This window comes from Penicillium robsamsonii, assembly GCF_028829455.1.
Source record: "Penicillium robsamsonii strain IBT 29466 chromosome Unknown utg000003l_segment0_segment0, whole genome shotgun sequence".
Classification (NCBI taxonomy): Eukaryota; Fungi; Ascomycota; class Eurotiomycetes; order Eurotiales; family Aspergillaceae; genus Penicillium; species Penicillium robsamsonii.
In genome coordinates, this window is record NW_026643221.1 from 943,633 (window position 1) to 960,532 (window position 16,900).

At 47.5% G+C, this 16,900-nt stretch overlaps 5 protein-coding genes across 5 annotated transcripts; 3 read left to right on the forward strand and 2 right to left on the reverse strand.

Moving 5' to 3' along the window:
- Nucleotides 1–42: 42 nt before the first annotated feature.
- N7447_005078 (Zn(II)2Cys6 transcription factor domain-containing protein) lies at nt 43–1,930 on the forward strand (the record flags this gene model as incomplete). The annotated part of the gene is given in 5 exon segments (XM_057229340.1): nt 43–233; nt 284–562; nt 623–737; nt 757–1,291; nt 1,359–1,930. 5 exon segments carry the CDS (start codon nt 43–45, stop codon nt 1,928–1,930), a joined length of 1,692 nt encoding a protein of 563 aa, XP_057084430.1.
- A 74-nt stretch (nt 1,931–2,004) lies between these two features.
- On the reverse strand, nt 2,005–3,665 carry N7447_005079 (purine-cytosine permease family protein; the record flags this gene model as incomplete). The annotated part of the gene is made up of 4 exons (XM_057229341.1): nt 2,005–2,490; nt 2,554–3,193; nt 3,260–3,433; nt 3,493–3,665. The coding sequence occupies 4 exons, from the start codon at nt 3,663–3,665 to the stop codon at nt 2,005–2,007; spliced, it is 1,473 nt and encodes a 490-aa protein (XP_057084431.1).
- Nucleotides 3,666–4,046: 381 nt separating this feature from the next.
- N7447_005080 (uncharacterized protein) lies at nt 4,047–5,240 on the forward strand (the record flags this gene model as incomplete). Its single annotated transcript, XM_057229342.1, has 1 exon — nt 4,047–5,240. One exon carries the CDS (start codon nt 4,047–4,049, stop codon nt 5,238–5,240), a length of 1,194 nt encoding a protein of 397 aa, XP_057084432.1.
- A 275-nt stretch (nt 5,241–5,515) lies between these two features.
- Nucleotides 5,516–6,936, reverse strand: N7447_005081 (uncharacterized protein; the record flags this gene model as incomplete). The annotated part of the gene is made up of 2 exons (XM_057229343.1): nt 5,516–5,700; nt 5,757–6,936. 2 exons carry the CDS (start codon nt 6,934–6,936, stop codon nt 5,516–5,518), a joined length of 1,365 nt encoding a protein of 454 aa, XP_057084433.1.
- A 2,102-nt stretch (nt 6,937–9,038) lies between these two features.
- Nucleotides 9,039–16,841, forward strand: N7447_005082 (Tetratricopeptide-like helical; the record flags this gene model as incomplete). The annotated part of the gene is made up of 24 exons (XM_057229344.1): nt 9,039–10,107; nt 10,174–10,389; nt 10,446–10,474; nt 10,526–10,727; nt 10,795–11,027; nt 11,079–11,284; nt 11,340–11,797; nt 11,848–11,922; nt 11,974–12,183; nt 12,237–12,308; nt 12,365–12,666; nt 12,722–12,742; nt 12,793–12,936; nt 12,984–13,085; nt 13,141–13,357; nt 13,408–14,168; nt 14,220–14,592; nt 14,647–14,729; nt 14,784–14,880; nt 14,932–15,159; nt 15,221–15,387; nt 15,442–15,549; nt 15,601–15,954; nt 16,020–16,841. The coding sequence occupies 24 exons, from the start codon at nt 9,039–9,041 to the stop codon at nt 16,839–16,841; spliced, it is 6,549 nt and encodes a 2,182-aa protein (XP_057084434.1).
- Nucleotides 16,842–16,900: the final 59 nt, after the last annotated feature.

The following is a 16,900-nucleotide window of genomic DNA, read 5'->3' on the forward strand; positions in this document are numbered from 1 at the left end:
CAGATCCGATTTCGAGAGCCAGCCTCTGTTTGTGGGGTCGAAATGCCGCCGGACCGGGGTCGTGCCTCCCGAGCATGCACCTCATGCAGAAAACAAAAGACCAGATGCTATGAGGCCGGAATTCCGGGACGAGCATGTATGCGATGCGATCGGCTTCACCAGAGTTGCTCACTCATCCAAATTATTGCATCAGACGAGGAATCTGTAGCCCCCGCGCTAGGCACGGATGCTCGGTATGAATGCTCCAGCCTATGTTTACTCTCATACTGACAGGTTTCCATAGTTTGGAACGTCTTGAGAAGACCGTGGCTACTCTACTCGATCGGCTTGGAGAAGGCCCAGCAAAAACTCCAGGCCATGAGTCAAGTAGGCCTACCACCGCACAGGCGAGCCCGGGTTCTGGCGGTGCGTATAAGGGCACGGAGTCTTCCGCGGCTCCGATCATGGTCATTCGTGATCTAGCAACCGACAGCGACATCAAACCAGTGTCCGATCCCAGATCTCTGGGGGCCGTTTTGGATGAACTGATTTCGCCCGATCTCGCACTTACGCTGATCACAATGTATGCTAACCTTTACATGAATCGCTTTATTATAGCTAATTGTCACTAACGTGTTCTTAGTTTCCTTGAATATTATGGTAGATGGGTTCTCTTCGATCCCGAGTGTGAGCCGAACGAGCTTCTCTGCCGAGTGAAAAAATCGAGCTTGCTATTCTGCGCCTGTTCTCTGATCGCTGTGCGGCTATACTTCTGAGGACTTGGCTGCAAACCTCGCTCCGAAATTGTATGAGTATGCCCGTTCTCTAGCTTCCACCACTCTTCTAGTTGCTCCACAGCCCATTGAATTCTTCCAGGCCACCCTGGTCCTGTCTATGTGGTCGACGACTGTCGGACAGGTGCCTCTGAGTATTGATAGCTGGCTTCTGAGCGGGTTCGCTCTACAACACTCCCATTCAAGTCCACTGTTTACTGCTGTCACGACTCAATCTCATCCTCCAAATATATTGGATGAGGAAACTATGGGTAATTGCTACCTATGGAATCATCTCTGTCTTGCTCATATGCATTATTGTGTTGGCACTAGCCGTCGATCAATGCTACAGCCCTGGCAAATCGAGCGATGTCGTGCTATCATTAATTCAGATCATGCGATAAATTTTGAAGTTCGCATGGTGGCTGAGATTTATCTTTACTGGGCTGTATATGAGCATCTCATTCAGGAATCGGTTGATTTGTTGAAATCCGTGGCAGCTTTGCAGACCTGGCGACGAAAATGGGAATTTGTTCTCGGTATGTTATTTTGGCTTATATTACCTCCTTATATTACCTCAATCCTTCTAATCGATTTTGTGATCAGAGCAACCGAGATCTCAGTTTCTTTCAATGGGCTTCCATTTCTGCCACCTGCTTCTGTACGAGCATGCCCTGAAAGCCAAGTCTTCCCGAGCCCGGGAATCAGTCGTGTCGGAGATGATTCGCCATTCCACGGCAATAGTGCAACTAGCCATGGATACAGTAGATGAACGCACCCGCCATTTGACCGATCACATCTACCACATGATCACCTTTGCGGCGATTGTCATCTGTCGCCTATTGAATGCGTACCAAGAACAGGTTGCCACGACTCACAACATCGACGAGCTTGAATTACTCGTACGTGACCTAGTTCAGTGGCTGTACTGCATTGGGCTGCCATGCCATGCAGCGCATACTTTGGGGAATATCATCGCGAAGGTGCATCAAAAATTACGACCGCACGTCGAGCTACCACCAGCAAATCCACAACCAGACGAGCTACTTGGCGAACTTAACAATTACTATTTCCCGGAATTTCTTGGATTGGGGATGTCGGCTGACGGGAATTGGGATCTTCTGTCCAATATGGGCCTCTTTCCGGAAAGCTCATCTATCCCAGGGAGACCTGACTAAGATACCAAGCGACCTGAGAGATGAGACAAAAACGAGACAAGAACGATATAATGCGGCAACATTGCAATAGCTCTTCACTTGCCCCCATAATGCTTTTCAAGGCACCGAAGCAGAGGAAATGCGACTCCAGAGAACGCAAATGTCAACTCGTGACCTATATTTGCACCTTGGTTGCCAATCAAAGAAGCAATAGGACCTGAATACCACGCGGTTTTCATACCAAGGGCAGCACCCACGAACCCGAAGGCGAAAGCCCCGATCGCAGCCCATCCAAATGGCAAATAAGCGATGCTGTTCCAAGCATCGAAATCATATCCATTCCACCCACGCCGGAAAATGAAATGTTCTTCAATCACTACAGTGATATGGATTATAGTCCAATACCCAATCACGCTAAGCAATGTCTCTAGGGTATCAGAGAAATATCTAGCTGCACAACAGCCGATTATTATCGCCGCGATAAATCCAAAGGTGACCATAACCACACGGGGAATGCGCACAGCCCACGGTCCCAGATTCTGTGCGTGTAGTGCAAAGGAGTAGTTGTTTGGGATGTTATTCTTTTCCAAAAATTAGCACGCAACCTTTGAAACCAACGCCAACTGGCAGACTCATTAACTCACTGGAATTGAGCTCAATGCTGCAAGCACCATCAAGAACTTCCCAAAACCCCCTGCGGGCTCTAATGCCATCTTGAGCAACCCTCCAATCGAGGACACCGTATACGCCTCTTTCCATGCTGAATTCGTGATCGTACCTGTATATAAAGCCGCACCAAGAGTCTGGACAAGCACAGTAGGAACAAATATGCCCACATAGGTAGCGCTGAAGATCTTCCAGCGCGGTGTATCCTTGGGCATGCGCACATTATAATCCGCCGCGCAATTCACCCAGGAGACCGAGAAGGAGAAAATCAAAGCCATGAACGTAAGAATAGCAGCAGCTTTATCCGTGCCCTGAAGTTGTGCATGGTCCTCGCTGGTGAGCTGAGAAGCACCAGTTCCAGCTGCAACACACCACACAATCAAAGGCAGGATCCAGATAAATGTGTCAATACGATGAATCCAGTTGATACCTAGAACGCAGATAACCCAAACAGCCACACAGATCACGATGACGCCGGCCCATATGGGAAATCGGCCATCTGACAGGGCATGCAGCACAGCTGCACCGGAGATGGAGTTGATTGCATTCCAACCTGTTGTGGCGATCATGGAGAATATGACGACGAGCATGTTTCCCCAGTAGCCGAATGAGTATCGTCTGAGGGATTTGTGTGTCAGTAGAACATTCGGTGCAGAGAGAGTTGGTCATGAATAGATTACTCACGAGAACGTTGTCATGCGTAGCCCGGTTAACCCAAATACAGATGTCCAGGCTGGTAACAAGTTGCTTGTGATATTGACCAGGAGTATGACGATGAAACAGTCCCAGAACGGAAGGCCCATAGAACCTCCTAGGGAGCCTATGTTGAGGGTGGCCACGGCCATGTTTGCACTGAACCTATGAACAGAAAGATATATGTCAGTGGTGATTAATATTTACTCAAATATCAGACCTACCAGAATGTAGCAGCATGCCAGAACTTGGTTGTATTCTGTTGTCGCTCTTCATCGGTGACCCGTTCGATGCCACCTTCTTCAATAGAGAATCTTCCATGAAAGAAAGAATGATGGGGCTTCACTGTCTCCGATTCAGACTGTGACTTCTGGATAGATTCATTATAGTTGTTCATTTCGATGAGTAGCCCAAGATAAAAAGCGGAAGTGAACTGGTCAAATTGAAACTATACATCGGGGACATACTCTCCTTTCTATATCTCTACCATGTCTCCTTTTCTCCACATTACACCCGATTAAACACAATACACATGGGATCAACAAAGTTCACACTGAAATATACTGATTAGCATATAATGGGCTTATCTCACGCCATATCGAACGTCTCTTGGCTAATACTTATCTCCCGCGGCATACCGCGGCATGCCGGACCGGGAAACCCTAAAAAGAACGAGTATAATCCACTTCCCTCGATTTCGCCAAACATAAAGTCTCCTTCATCAGCATTGCTTTTCTTCTCTCCAAATCAATCTTTTCAATCAATTGACCCTTTTTCAATGGAGCAACACACCTTCCGCCGCCGAGGCCTCGGTCTCCGCGGAGTTGACGCTGAGCGCGTCTCCCCAGGCTACGTTCTATACGCACCCCTCACCTCCAACACAGCACACTTAGTCTCCACAACAGGCAAAGAAGTGCACCGTTGGGCTCTTCCCCATCGCGCCGGCCGACACGCTCGCATCCTCGCCGACGGTAACCTCGCCTACAACGGCGCGCACCCAGACGCCCCCAACCTCTTCCCAATGTGGGCGAAGTACCGGGGTGGCGTAATGATGCAAGTCAGCCCAGAAGGCGAGATTCTCCGCCAATACAGCGACCCGCTAGCACATCATGACCAGAACCACCTCGATGATGGCACAATTCTGTACACGACCCTGGAGCCGCTCACCAGCGCCGAAGCAGCGCGCGTGCAAGGCGGGATCCCATCCACCGAAGCCCCAAATGGTCTCATTTACGCCGACTGCATCAAACTTGTCCAGCCTTGGCCAACAAGCACCGTCTCCTCATCTGCAGACTTCGACGGCAGCGGTGGCAAATCAGGCGCCAAGCTCCTCTGGTCATGGCGTGCAATTGACCATCTTGACCCTGCAGTCTTTGCTGCGCATGCGCACTATACGCGTGAGCACTGGCCGCTTATCAACAGCGTTTCGTTTGACTCGGCTGGGGATATCATTGCTTCGTCGAGGAATGCATCGAGCGTGTTTGTTATTAGTCGTGCTACGGGTGAGGTCAAGTGGCATCTTGCTGCGCCGGTTGTGAGCCAGCAGCATTGTGCTCATGAGATTAATGAGGCGGGGGATATGTTGATCCTTGATAATGGCGTTTTCAGGCCTGGGATTTCGGTGCCATTTTCGAGGGCGATTATTGTTTCTAGGAAGGGGGTTGTTAAGTGGGAGTATAAGGATTTCTCGACGGGGGGATTGGGTTTTTTTACACCGTTTATGGGGTCTGCACAAAAGTTGGTTGGTGGGAATGTTTTGATTTGTGAAGCTGCTAGTGGGCGGGTTATGGAGGTTACTGGAGGAGGTGAGGTTGTTTGGGAGTTTGTTGTGCCGCAGCTGGGCGATTATAAGGAGGTTATGAAGAAAGAGGAGTTGACAGAGATGGAGGAGATTGGATTTGATTATGCTAGTAATGCGATTTTTAGGGCTTATAAGTATCGCCCTGAAGAGGTGCCTTGGGTTAAGGAATAGTCGAGGGCTTCTAGGGCTGTGAAAATGAAGGTGTGATTTTTGTATTTTGAATATAATGTACATGCGTAGGCCGTAAAATAAAAATCGGCTTTTGTCTAATTGGTGTTGATACAATGTGCGTAAGAGAGGCTGGTGAAGTGGGTGGATACATGAGACCCAAGACAAATGAAGGAAAATAATATGAGGCAGATGGTTATAAGGCATGGGGAGTGAAAAGTATCGAGTAGATAAATGAGAGGAGGGGTGTTAGGCGTCTAGGATTTATGTTCGAGATCTCAACCAAGGGATTCGCCAAGATGCGCTTCAGCAGAAGGAGTGTCTGTCTGGATGCCACCATCTTGGACCACTCGAGGTTCAGTAGCGATTTCTTTGGCGACAACAGGCTGCTCCGCTTTCTTGACTTTCTTGGGCTCAGGCTCCTTGCGCGTGGAAGCATACTTCAAGAAGACGATGATCATGACTTATGATTGGGTTAGCTACACAGAAGAACCAATTGGGGAACAATGGGGCACTTACAAGCACAGATAGCAATCGTCAGCGCGGCACGTCTGGTCAAAATCCATCGAAGACCTTCGATCTCACTCTTTCCATCGCTGTTCAGCGACACGGTGATCTTGTAGTTCAATTCCTGAACTGAGGTATCGATGCTCCGCTGCTGCTCTCGCGTAGTCATCTTGTGATCATTGAACATGCCCTTGATGTCGTCTTTCATGCCTGAAAGCTCTTGGCTGAGACGCTGCGAGATTATATCGGTTTCATGCTGCAATTGTGTGCGCGATGAGCGCTGATGCTGTATTTCTGAGTTGCGAGCTGTCTGAAGCGATGAATGAAGCTCAGAGCAGGCTGCTTTGAACAGGTATTCCTCATTCTCGACATCGGATTTGGAAGTGAGGCTTTCCCTGGCCAGGGAAAGGTTATTCTGTAGGATAGCCCGCACAGCCTTCATGATTGTAGTAGACTGCTCTTCGCTATAACCTCCTTTGGAGAGATCCTGGACCAGCGAATACGTGTCGAAATGGTGCACATATGGTGCTGGGGACAAATGTGGCCGGCTGTCGGACGAGGAGGGCCCCCCAGTTGGGGATAAGTAGACAGACGGCGAGGGCATGTGGAGGACATTATCGAACGGAGTTTGATTTGTGAACGAAGAAGTATCTGTACTTTCTTCCGACGGGCCTTCGGAAGGAGGGAGGGAAGAAGCCGGAGCCGGTTCCTCCTGAGCACCATCTATATCCGTTGCCTTCTCCTCGTGCGGTTCTCGGTCCGTCGGGGGGTTGTCTTTTTTTGCGTCGGCCTCAATTTGCTGATCTAGGGCTGGGGTTGCCGAAGAAGATTCTTTGGCGACATCTGCGGTATTTTGCCCGGCTTCCTGTGATTGCGTTTCCGACTGTGACTCTTCCGGCGAAGCTCCCTCCTGCTCGGAGGTATTTATACCCTCATGTCTAGAAGATGGGTCCTCTGGCACGTCTTGGACCTGATCATGTGGACCCTTCTTCGAGCGCAATGAAGGAGAAGTATTCGGTTCGACAGCTGGGCCGTAACGCCGCTGATAGGAATCGCGCTGGTGTTGCTGACTCGTATGGAAGCGTTGAGTGGGCCGGTATGGGATTCGAATTGAGCGGTATGTTCTCGGCTCGCATGAGCGTACAGCGCGCATCAAATTTGGATACAGGAACGGGAGCCTCGGTGTCGCCATGGTGGTGACCAGTATATGAAGAAGCGAACTTTCTTTCCCGCGGGGAATCATCAACGTCACCCGTCTCCGGGGGTATAAGATTAGTCAGCTTTGCACGTGCAGAGGTAATTTTGAGGAAGTTTTGATTTGCTTTCTGATTTTATTTTCGCATGTAGGCATGTGCAAGAGACCAAGGCATTATCTACAATTGGATATCGTAGAATCGGATTGAATTCCTTGTGATGAGACGAACCTCATTATAAAGATCCGGAGAACACACCTCGAGCTTCCCTAGCTGAGCTATCCGAGCTTGGGAAGATCTAATTGGTTGATTATCCTGGGCGAGTACAACATACCTAGTACGCATCTTTCTTTCTCATTGAATGCACCGAACCTCGAAATGCCAGTAACGTGAAGTCAGTCCAAGAACATGGCCAGCCAAAGGTTGATCCCAGAACCGACCAAGACCATTATGCGGTGTCACTTTGACCGCATTCTTTCCGAGATATGACGAGGTGTCACTGGTGTATCTAAATCAGCGACCATTGCGATATTACTTTAGGGCTAATTAACTGAATAGCTATTCATCGGCATCTTAAAAGATATCTCAAAAGCTATCTCAAAAAAGTATAAAAAAATATATATAGATACATTAATAAGATATCATAGTGGAATTGTAATTACAACGTCTATAGTATCAGCTTAAACAAACTTAATATGTAGATTATTCAACTGTTATTTCATAAATATAAAGGGCTCATATAGCCGACTATGTCCACAGGTATTCTACTTCTGTATAAATGACTATGTAGCCCATAAATACAGCGAAGCTCTCACCGGGTTGTATACTTGAATATCTGTGGCTATGGGCCTTCATAGTGCGCTAGGAACAGATGTCTACCCAAAGGAAGCGCCAATGGGACTTGCTTACACAAGTCAGAGTACGATCCCAGTGTCTTCCCAAGATGGGGAGATCCTTGGGGTAAGTGGTTCTGTTTTCATTGTCTTTGCAGCCCTTTGTTTTCTCTTTTAAAAAAGCCATTCATTGCCCATCATTGGTCAGGTAGCAGCCCCTAATAACTAGAGCTGGACAGTGAATACGCGGCAAATAAAAAAACTGCCCGTTGAACGTCTGCTGCAGTGAATTTGGCTTCTGTGGTACCACCACCTAATTCTGCGGAGATACTAGTGTTGCTGACCCCATGTGTGGCGGCCGCTCAACTACCAAGCGAAGTATGCACCATCACAGCACCTGGGTTTGATTTTATATCTTCAGAACAGCCAAAGATATGAAGCTGTGCAAAAGCAATTCAGCATGAAAGAAGTGTCTGTACCAGCATTCCGGCCGTATTGGCACAACCCCAACGGAGAACTATTTATCATACAACCTGATACCTACAGCCTGGGAGTCTTCTAGCTAAATCCAGAACTGTAGGGGACTTTTGTGGACTATAATGCTGAGGACTCTTCACTTTCAAATGACGGCAACCCGACAAGCACATATCGGTTTCCTTTCTTAGGGGTGTTCTTGATTCTTCGAAAATGCACTATTTTCTCTCGCACGGGGACGGCTAGAGAATAGCGTGTGTTCTCGTTTTTCTAAGTTAGTTACTGACCTGACTTTGTAGATGGCCGTGAGCTCTAAGACACCGATGGCCTCCTGGCGGACGAATGTTTACGAATAGAGCCCGTGGACTTCTAGAAGGAAAGAGATGGGTCTATGGATGTTTGTATTTGTTTTGTTTGGGACAAAGCTCTTAGGGAAAGAGCGACTGACATCTCCAGATCTGGAAGGTACGCGTCTAGACATATTCGCCGACCTCTCCTCTTCTTCTCTCTCTATCTCTTTCTCCCTCCCTCTTCCGTCGACTTGTTTACCTCCTACACATCTTTGTCAACTTAAGCTATCAATTGGCAAGACGGCAAGGAGCCCATCTTGTTTTGACCCAGCTTTCTAAACCTTTCAACCTCTTATCCTAGTTCTGACCACCATAAAACTCAAAAATTCCCCTCAAAAAAAAAAGAGACGTCCTTTGCTAAACACCAGACGCGTCGATCAATCCCATCCTCTGTCGACCGACCTCTCAAACCGTAAGCAACAAGCATTGAGGCTTATCATACCAATGGCGTCTGTACAGACACCATGGACCTCAATCCTGCTGCAGGAGAAACCTGGATTGCACGAGTACAACCATGCTCTGTCGAATGTCGAAAAGTACTACACTCGCTTGCATCGAGCCATGCAAGATGGATCCATCCACGACCAGCTAGTTCTCAACCCTAACCAGACACACTCACGCCTGCTGAGATCCTTCGAAATATTGCGAGGCAAACAGCTCCCAGGCCCTGTTGCTGAAGAGATCTTCAAAGCTATGGTCCTCCCATTCATTCATGGCAATATCTTCTCACCATCACAAATGATCCAACTCGTTGGATCAGCGCTCCCTCTCATAATAAAACAACACTCTCCATTTTTGCGAGACCTCGTCAACACCCTCCTCTCATCACAGGGATTGTTTGATCACCTGGTGACCGATGAGAGATACACAGTGATTTTGAAGGAATGGCTGCTGTCCAAAAAAAACCACCTTCCTCTTGCTCTCATCAGGCAGATTGGAGACAGGCTAACTGCCATGTGCAATGACTGCTCCGCTAACCATGGAACGGAATCGATCGTCGATAGTTGGGGCATTGCACAAAAGCTGGTGGAATCTGTCAGCTCGCTCATTAACACGTCGTACAAAGAAGAGCTGAAGCGAACAAAAGTGGAGAATCTGCCTCCTCTGGAATCAATGAAGCTATTCACTCGGGACGACAAAAAATCGACTCCAGCTCAAAAAGGCACTAAAAGACAATTCAAGATCTCGGATGAGATCCTCATGCAGATGAACCACTTCAACATCCCACCACCGTTGTCCGCTCGAGCTCTCACCCATGCCGCGGAGCATCTTCAAAACGAGATAATTCCGTCACTCATGCGCTCTGCCCTGGAAAGCTTCCCATGCAGAATCTGTTTGGATAGGCTCACTACCGGGAGCCTTACAGGAACTCTGGGCAGCTCAACAGACCTGCCTTTGGATCGAACTACAGCACCGGGAAAAGCCCAAGACATTTTCGGAAAAAGAGTCGGTCTTTGGAAGGTTTTGCTATCTGACGTCGCTTTCAAGAATGCAAAAAAACTGGTCCACGGAGGTAAGTCTAGCTGATTACCTGTTTGCCTCTAGTCTATGCAATTCGGCCGTTTCTAATCGTATCTAGGTGACTTTGACGGCGTAGAACAAAAGCTCAGAGATTTAGCAAGCGGCGAATGGAAAGGCAAAGATCTCTCTCGTCGCGTAGGATCTACACAGCAGAAGAAAAGAATGCAAGTTCCAATTCTAGAAGTGAGCGCTTCTGCGATTGTGTCAATCTTGTGGCAGGTCGATATCGGCTTCTACGATGAGCTTCCATGGGTACAGCAGCAGATTGTCAAAGGTAAGTGTCTTCAAACCATCTCATCAAGACTTGCGGATATATGCTAAATTTGGCAGTTTGGCAAATCGTGACCTCGGAAGAGGAGGTGTGTTTCTGAATCAAACAATATGAAACGTCTGCTAAATTGGTTCTACAGCTGCAAACTGCCATCGAGCAAATACTTTTGGTCCAGGAATCCTATACCCTGGAGCTTGTTCAGCTCTGTTTGAGACGTCCCGTTCAGCAATCCGATGGAACTTGGACGCCACAGCGGTTCGGAAATGTGAAAGAGACTGGGTCTAATAAGATGAAATCCATTGCTTCCTCCAAGGTAGCCCCAGCTCTGATTGAGATGACAAGTATGAGTTTATCCCCCTCAATTTTATCCCAACCCGTATGAATTGTAAGCTGATCATGAGTTTCGAGACAAATTTTACAATCTCACGGAGCCCTTTTTGAAGTCGATGGTTGATGAAAAGGACACGGAGGAGTTTCCATTTGATCTCTCACCTGAAGAATTAGAGATTGTGAAGCACTTCAGCACATCAAGCTTGATTCTAGGACGAAGCGGTACAGGAAAAACTACCTGTCTGTTGTTTAAGATGCTTGCCAAGCACAAAGCAAGACAATCAGACTCCGATGAGCAGCAAGCTCGACAGGTACGCCTCTCTCTCTTCTCACGATATCGGATGAAAAGCTGACACGAATAGCTTCTCTTGACGCGGTCCTCCTATCTGGCTTCAAAGCTTCAAACATACGCCAAAAGCCTGATAGACGCTCAGTCCCAGGCTTTATTGACTGAAGAGGATGTCGACTCTGATTTGAAACCGACTTCGTTCTTTGCCTTAAAGGATTGGCATTTTCCAGTTGTCTGCACTTACGATGAATTTCTTGGGCTTCTGGAGAACACAATCAGGTTTGAACATCTACAATGCCAAGCTTTCAGAGACGTCTCTGCTAACTTGATGTAGACTGGCTGATCGAAAAGACTTCCTAAGAGACATCAATCCCAACAAGACAAAGGCTCTGGACCCACAGGGAGGAGAGAAGCCACAGGTGATTGACTTCAGTATTTTCAAAACAGAATATTGGGGCTCTCTAAGTGGATTAGCTCCACAATCCTGCTCTCCAGAGCTCCTATTTGCAGAGATTATGGGCGTCATTAAAGGTTCTAGCATCACTGCAAAAAGCCTGAAGCCGTTATACCGTGCAGAATACGTCAAGAAGAACTCGAAAGCTTCTCCCGCCTTTACCTCTGAGACAGAGCGCGAGAAGGTCTTTGGAGCATTCGAACGCTATGAAAAGCAAAAGAAACTTCGCAAGGAGATTGACGAGCTGGATCGTGTCAGTGCCCTTCTGAGGTCCCTGAGAGATAACAAAGTTCTAGCTGAGCAGATCCAGCGCTGCTTTGAGGAGATCTATGTCGATGGTGGGTTACGTTTCAAATATTCGAGCGCAAAGTACTGACCATTTGTTTAGAAATTCAAGACTTGCGTTGTCTCGACATTGTACTGCTTTTAGGCTGCCTCAGTGACGCCCGTGGGATTCACCTTGGTAAGGTCCCCAAATATTGATCCGCGAGCTTAATCAACTAACAGAACCTAGCTGGTGATACTGCTCAGTGCATATCAAAAGATTCGGTTTTCCGATTCCCCGAGATTAAGGCTTTGTTCTACGAACATTACGAAGTCATTGCCAATCAACTAAATCAGCCGTCATTTGCCAAGCCTGTCCAATTCTCTCTGGCTAAGAATTATCGCTCGCACCAGGGCATTCTAAGCTTTGCATCATGGGTGATGCAGTTACTCTGGCATGGTATGAAAGATTGCAAAGATCAGAATTGAGTCTATCTAACTATTTATTTATAGGATTCCCGGAAACAATTGACAAATTGGATCCAGAGATTGGCCAGATTGGGGGACCGAAGCCAATTATCTTTGGTATGTCGCATCGCCGCATCGCCACATTGGCATTCAGCTACTAACATTTGTCACAGCGGGTTTTAACTCCTCGATTCTTTCTGCCAAGATGATAGGCCTAGTCAAGCTTAACGACAAGGTCGCCGATTTTGGCGCCGAGCAAGTCATCCTTGTCCGAGATGATGCATCAAAGGACAAACTGCAAACCCAAATTGGCGAGATTGCCCTTGTTTTGACAATCATAGAAAGCAAGGGTATGGAGTTTGATGATGTCTTGGTGTATGACTTCTTCGGCAGCAGTGGGCTTGGCAGTAGCTACCGGTGCCTTTACATGCTTGTTCACCCAGCACGAGCGCAGTTTGATTCTCAAAAACATGCAGTAAGTACTTCATGAAATAACCAGCCTGTTATGATTGCTAACATGTCGAAATTAGGCCTTATGCTCCGAACTCAAGGTATATCTATTCCTTTGTTTATTCATTTTCTTGCTAACAATGACAACCAGTCACTGTATGTTGCTGTTACTCGAGCGAGAAAGCAACTTTGGTTTATGGAAACCCAAGAGAACAGCGTTGATCCCATTATTCAAACCCTCTCACATAGTAACAGTCTCGAGCTTGCTGAAGTTGTGAAGCAGAAAGACCCTGACGTAAGTCACCTTTTAATCCAAGTGGCTCGCATACTAATTTCTCGCAGGTTGCAGCAAAGGTCATGGTTCTGCGGGCCGGCGGCTCGGTAGACCCAGAGAGGTGGCTCAAGAGAGCAGCACATCTTCTCCATCGAAAGAGCTTTGCAGAGGTACTATACTGTTTGACAACCGGAGGAGATCTTCGTGCTAATAAAAGTTTAACAGGCATTATTCTGCTACAAGAAGGCCAATGATCCTCGAGGAATGACACAATCACAGGCGTGTTTGCATGAGCAAGAAGGAAGATCTCACCGAGCAGCTGGAAACACTGAAGAATTCACAGCGTGCTATGAAAAGGCAATCGTTCTTTTCCTTGAGATCGGTTTTATTACCGAAGCGGCGTCATGTTATGAGGGACTTGCGCAGTTCGACAAAGTTGCAGGTTTGTTTTTCAATCGCGTCGAGTTTGAGGAATACTAACCTCTCTCCTAGAAATCTGGAAAGATCGCGAGCAATATGAAAAGGCAGCATCTTTCTATGAGAAAGGCAAGCTTTTCACCGAAGCCTCGGGGTGTTATCATTCTTGTGGTCAATACGAGGCCGCAATCGAGGTCTTGCGTCGCGGAGACCAGTTCGATGAACTTGTTACCTATGCCAACAGGTCTTTACTTCTTATTATTTTCTACATTGGTTACGAGATATTGACTCTATATAGGAACCGCGAGTACCTCAGCGAGTCCATCTTGCTTCGTTACTCAAGACTCTGCAATATCTTGCTGAAGCAGGGACGTGTCTCTGTCAGTCTGCGGGCGATAACCATCAACATGCTTGGATCAGATGTGTCCAAGATTGCTTTTTTCAAAGAGTTCGAAATGTGGGACCAGCTGCGTGCGCTCTATTCGTCAAAATCCAGATGGTTCGAGTACTACGATCTATCAGTGGCTGTTGGTGACATACCTGCGGCGATAAACACAATGCTCGTCCACAAATTGATATCAGTGGTCGACAAGCCAGTTGTTGAGAAGCTGTTCAATTACTCTATGGTTGAAGTCTTGTATGCGCATAGGGACATAATTCCGAGCAACCGTGAGCGAGACGGGCTACTGAAATCAGTCAAATCAACTTACCTCGAAAAACTTGGGGCCCAGTGGAAAACGATCTTGCTGTTGATCGAAGAATTTGAGAATATGGATTCACCCGCTTCAGTCAAAAACCTGGACAAAGGTCTTCTGAAAGATATCTTCTGTCTTTTTGTATGTTTCAATCTTGCTCTCACTTGTGAGCAGTGAGCTAATCATTTTCAGGTGATCGCTTTTGAGCCGTTAGTGTTCACCAAGCAGAAAGCCGAACAACTTCCAATGGATATTGTCATCCGAGTTGGAAAGCTGCTGCAAGACTTCTATGCTCGGAACCGTTACTCCCTTACTTGCCTGGCAATGATTTGCGGCATTTTTACCAACCCAAAACAAGAGAATCAGACGATCTTGCTCCACTGGTCTCCGCTGAGGACTAACACAGCAACAGCTCTTGATGAATCTTCCTTCGAGAACTTGCTTGACTTAGCGAAAGACTTCATTCAAGAGAAGTTTGCCGCAGCAATTACTGAATTCCATGAAAACGCATACAGTCTCATGAAGAAGGAATTTCCGGCGACATGTTTCCAACAGCTTTACAAGGGTAAGCAATACTCACTGATGCCCTCGTTTCAGGATCTCTAACAATTTGGATCAGGATTTTGTTCGAAGCTTAAAGTCAATGAATGCTTCTGGGGCCATGAGAAGCCTACTGCCGAATTCGCTATTGCGAAGTTGAATGTGAGTTAAACACCAAGAAGAAATATGTGATCAACTAACAATTATCTCCCGCAGTGCCTTCTCATCATTGCTGAGGTTTTTGCGCGGCTCACGCCTATTTACTATCAAAGAATCATGGGTGAGGCTTTCAGCAAACCATTTCTGGGTCGTAGTAAGTGGTCGGTCCAATCTCGTCATACGCTCCAGATCTAACTTACTGTAGGGAGAAATTGGATGCAACACATCCAGCAGGAGCTGGTGATAGTCACTTCACTGGAGCAGTCCTCCACGGCAATCGCAAATTTACGTGCCAACTTGCAAAGCAATCCAGAGTTTGCTGCAACCGCATACTGCCTCGAAGAGTTGCTCTTCTATCGCATGGACAAAGAATGGGGCTCGATGAGCAGTCTGAGCTCTTCTCTAGAGAAGGTGCAAGAAGCTCAAGTTCTCGGTATTATAAACTCCTTCTGAAATATCAAAAACTGACTCTAATGCTCAATCTAAATTTGCAGGTCCTCAACCAGCCACACGTTTTCAGCGAGCACTTGTTCTAAACATGGATCGTAGTATGCCACCACGCCCTAGAAGGTCGGGCCACCCGCTCGCGCTGCCTTTCACGACTTTGAATGCTGCTGAGAGGATCCGGTCAGCGGTGGGAAGACGCCACGGTCAAGACTTTGTAAGACATTATCTAACCCACATAGACTACCGAGCTACACTAACATTTTCATAGCACAACGGTGTCAATACATTTCTCCAATGTCTTGAGAAAACACCCAAATCCTCCCTTGGATCGCTCCATGCTGTTCTGTCTGTGCTCGAGTTTGCAGCTACGTACATTGTATGTTTCCAAATCTCGGCGATGATATAACAAGTTACTAATATTGTGCAGCTTTGTATCGCCAATCCAGGAAGGGGCATCGTAGTTCCATGGTCCTGGGCCTTGCAGCATCTTTCGACGATTATGCAATCTCCCGCTAAAGACTATACGTTCAAGGACAGAGAGATCCGAGTGCACACAACCGACTTGATGAACATTGTCGTCAACTTCTGCAACCTCATGGAACAGGTTGAAAATGCCCTTAGCAACGGCACTCTCAGATTCGAAGGAATGGGACGCAATAGCTTTCCAATTTCTATTATCAAACGGCGCTGCACTGAGCTTCTGACGACCGTGAATCTCAACCTGAACTATTGGCCCAAGCAGCCGATTGGCTTTAAGGAGATGGAGAAGGTGGCCAACAAGGTATGTGTTTCTGCTTGTGGAGAGCTTTCATGAAACAAGCCTGACTGGTGGTATAAAAAAAATAGACCCTTCGATCCCTTATTCCACCGGGAATGGCACTGGAATTTTCCAACAGTGATAGGTTCCGACAAAGTTGCATCCGCGAGTATGCAGCCTACAACCACAAAGACGAGCTGTGTGTCATTGCGCTTGATGACAGAAAGTCTGCTCCTCTATTCCTGCGGTCCTTCATACAAGGCAACGCGAAATTCGCCCAGCTAAGTGATATCTTGCGGGTGTCACGCATTGCCGAGAACCCATTATCGATGGGTTTGGGAGAGGATTGGCAAGTTGAGGAATACACCGGCTACGAGCTTGACATGATCACGAATCTTCAGCGACGCTGGCGACAGGTGATGAAAATCCTCGAGAACAACCGCCGCAGGGCACAAAACCGCGAGGGCAAACTTATCCAGCACTTCCATGAAATGTGCACGATACGGATGAGCCTTCTTCCCGCAGCCGCTTGGTCAACTCGGGATAAAATACATATGCGCAAGGTGATCTTTACCGATTGTATGAATATCACCATGTGTCTTAATGGTGTTTTGGCTAGCTTCCGACAGCTGAAGGACCGGTGGAGGCAGCAATTCGACAGCAATTGGTCCACCGCGAAGCTAGAGGAGCTCTCTGTCATTCGCGGTCGAATTTTCCCGATCGACGGGCAGCTCGAGTACATCGTTGAGCACTGGTCTCCCAAGGGCATTGAGGAGGGTATGATGACCGTTCAGGCTGAGAAACTGGGTATCTCGGCCCGTGAGGCCCAGCGCGCTCTCTGGGCTGTTCAGCGCGAGATTGAAATCATTCAATATCAGGTTGACATTATTGCGAAGAGTGCTGACCGGTAAGGGGGTTTTCCTTTCCATTGACCAGCGGAGGCTTGACAACGAAAATCTACAAAAACATT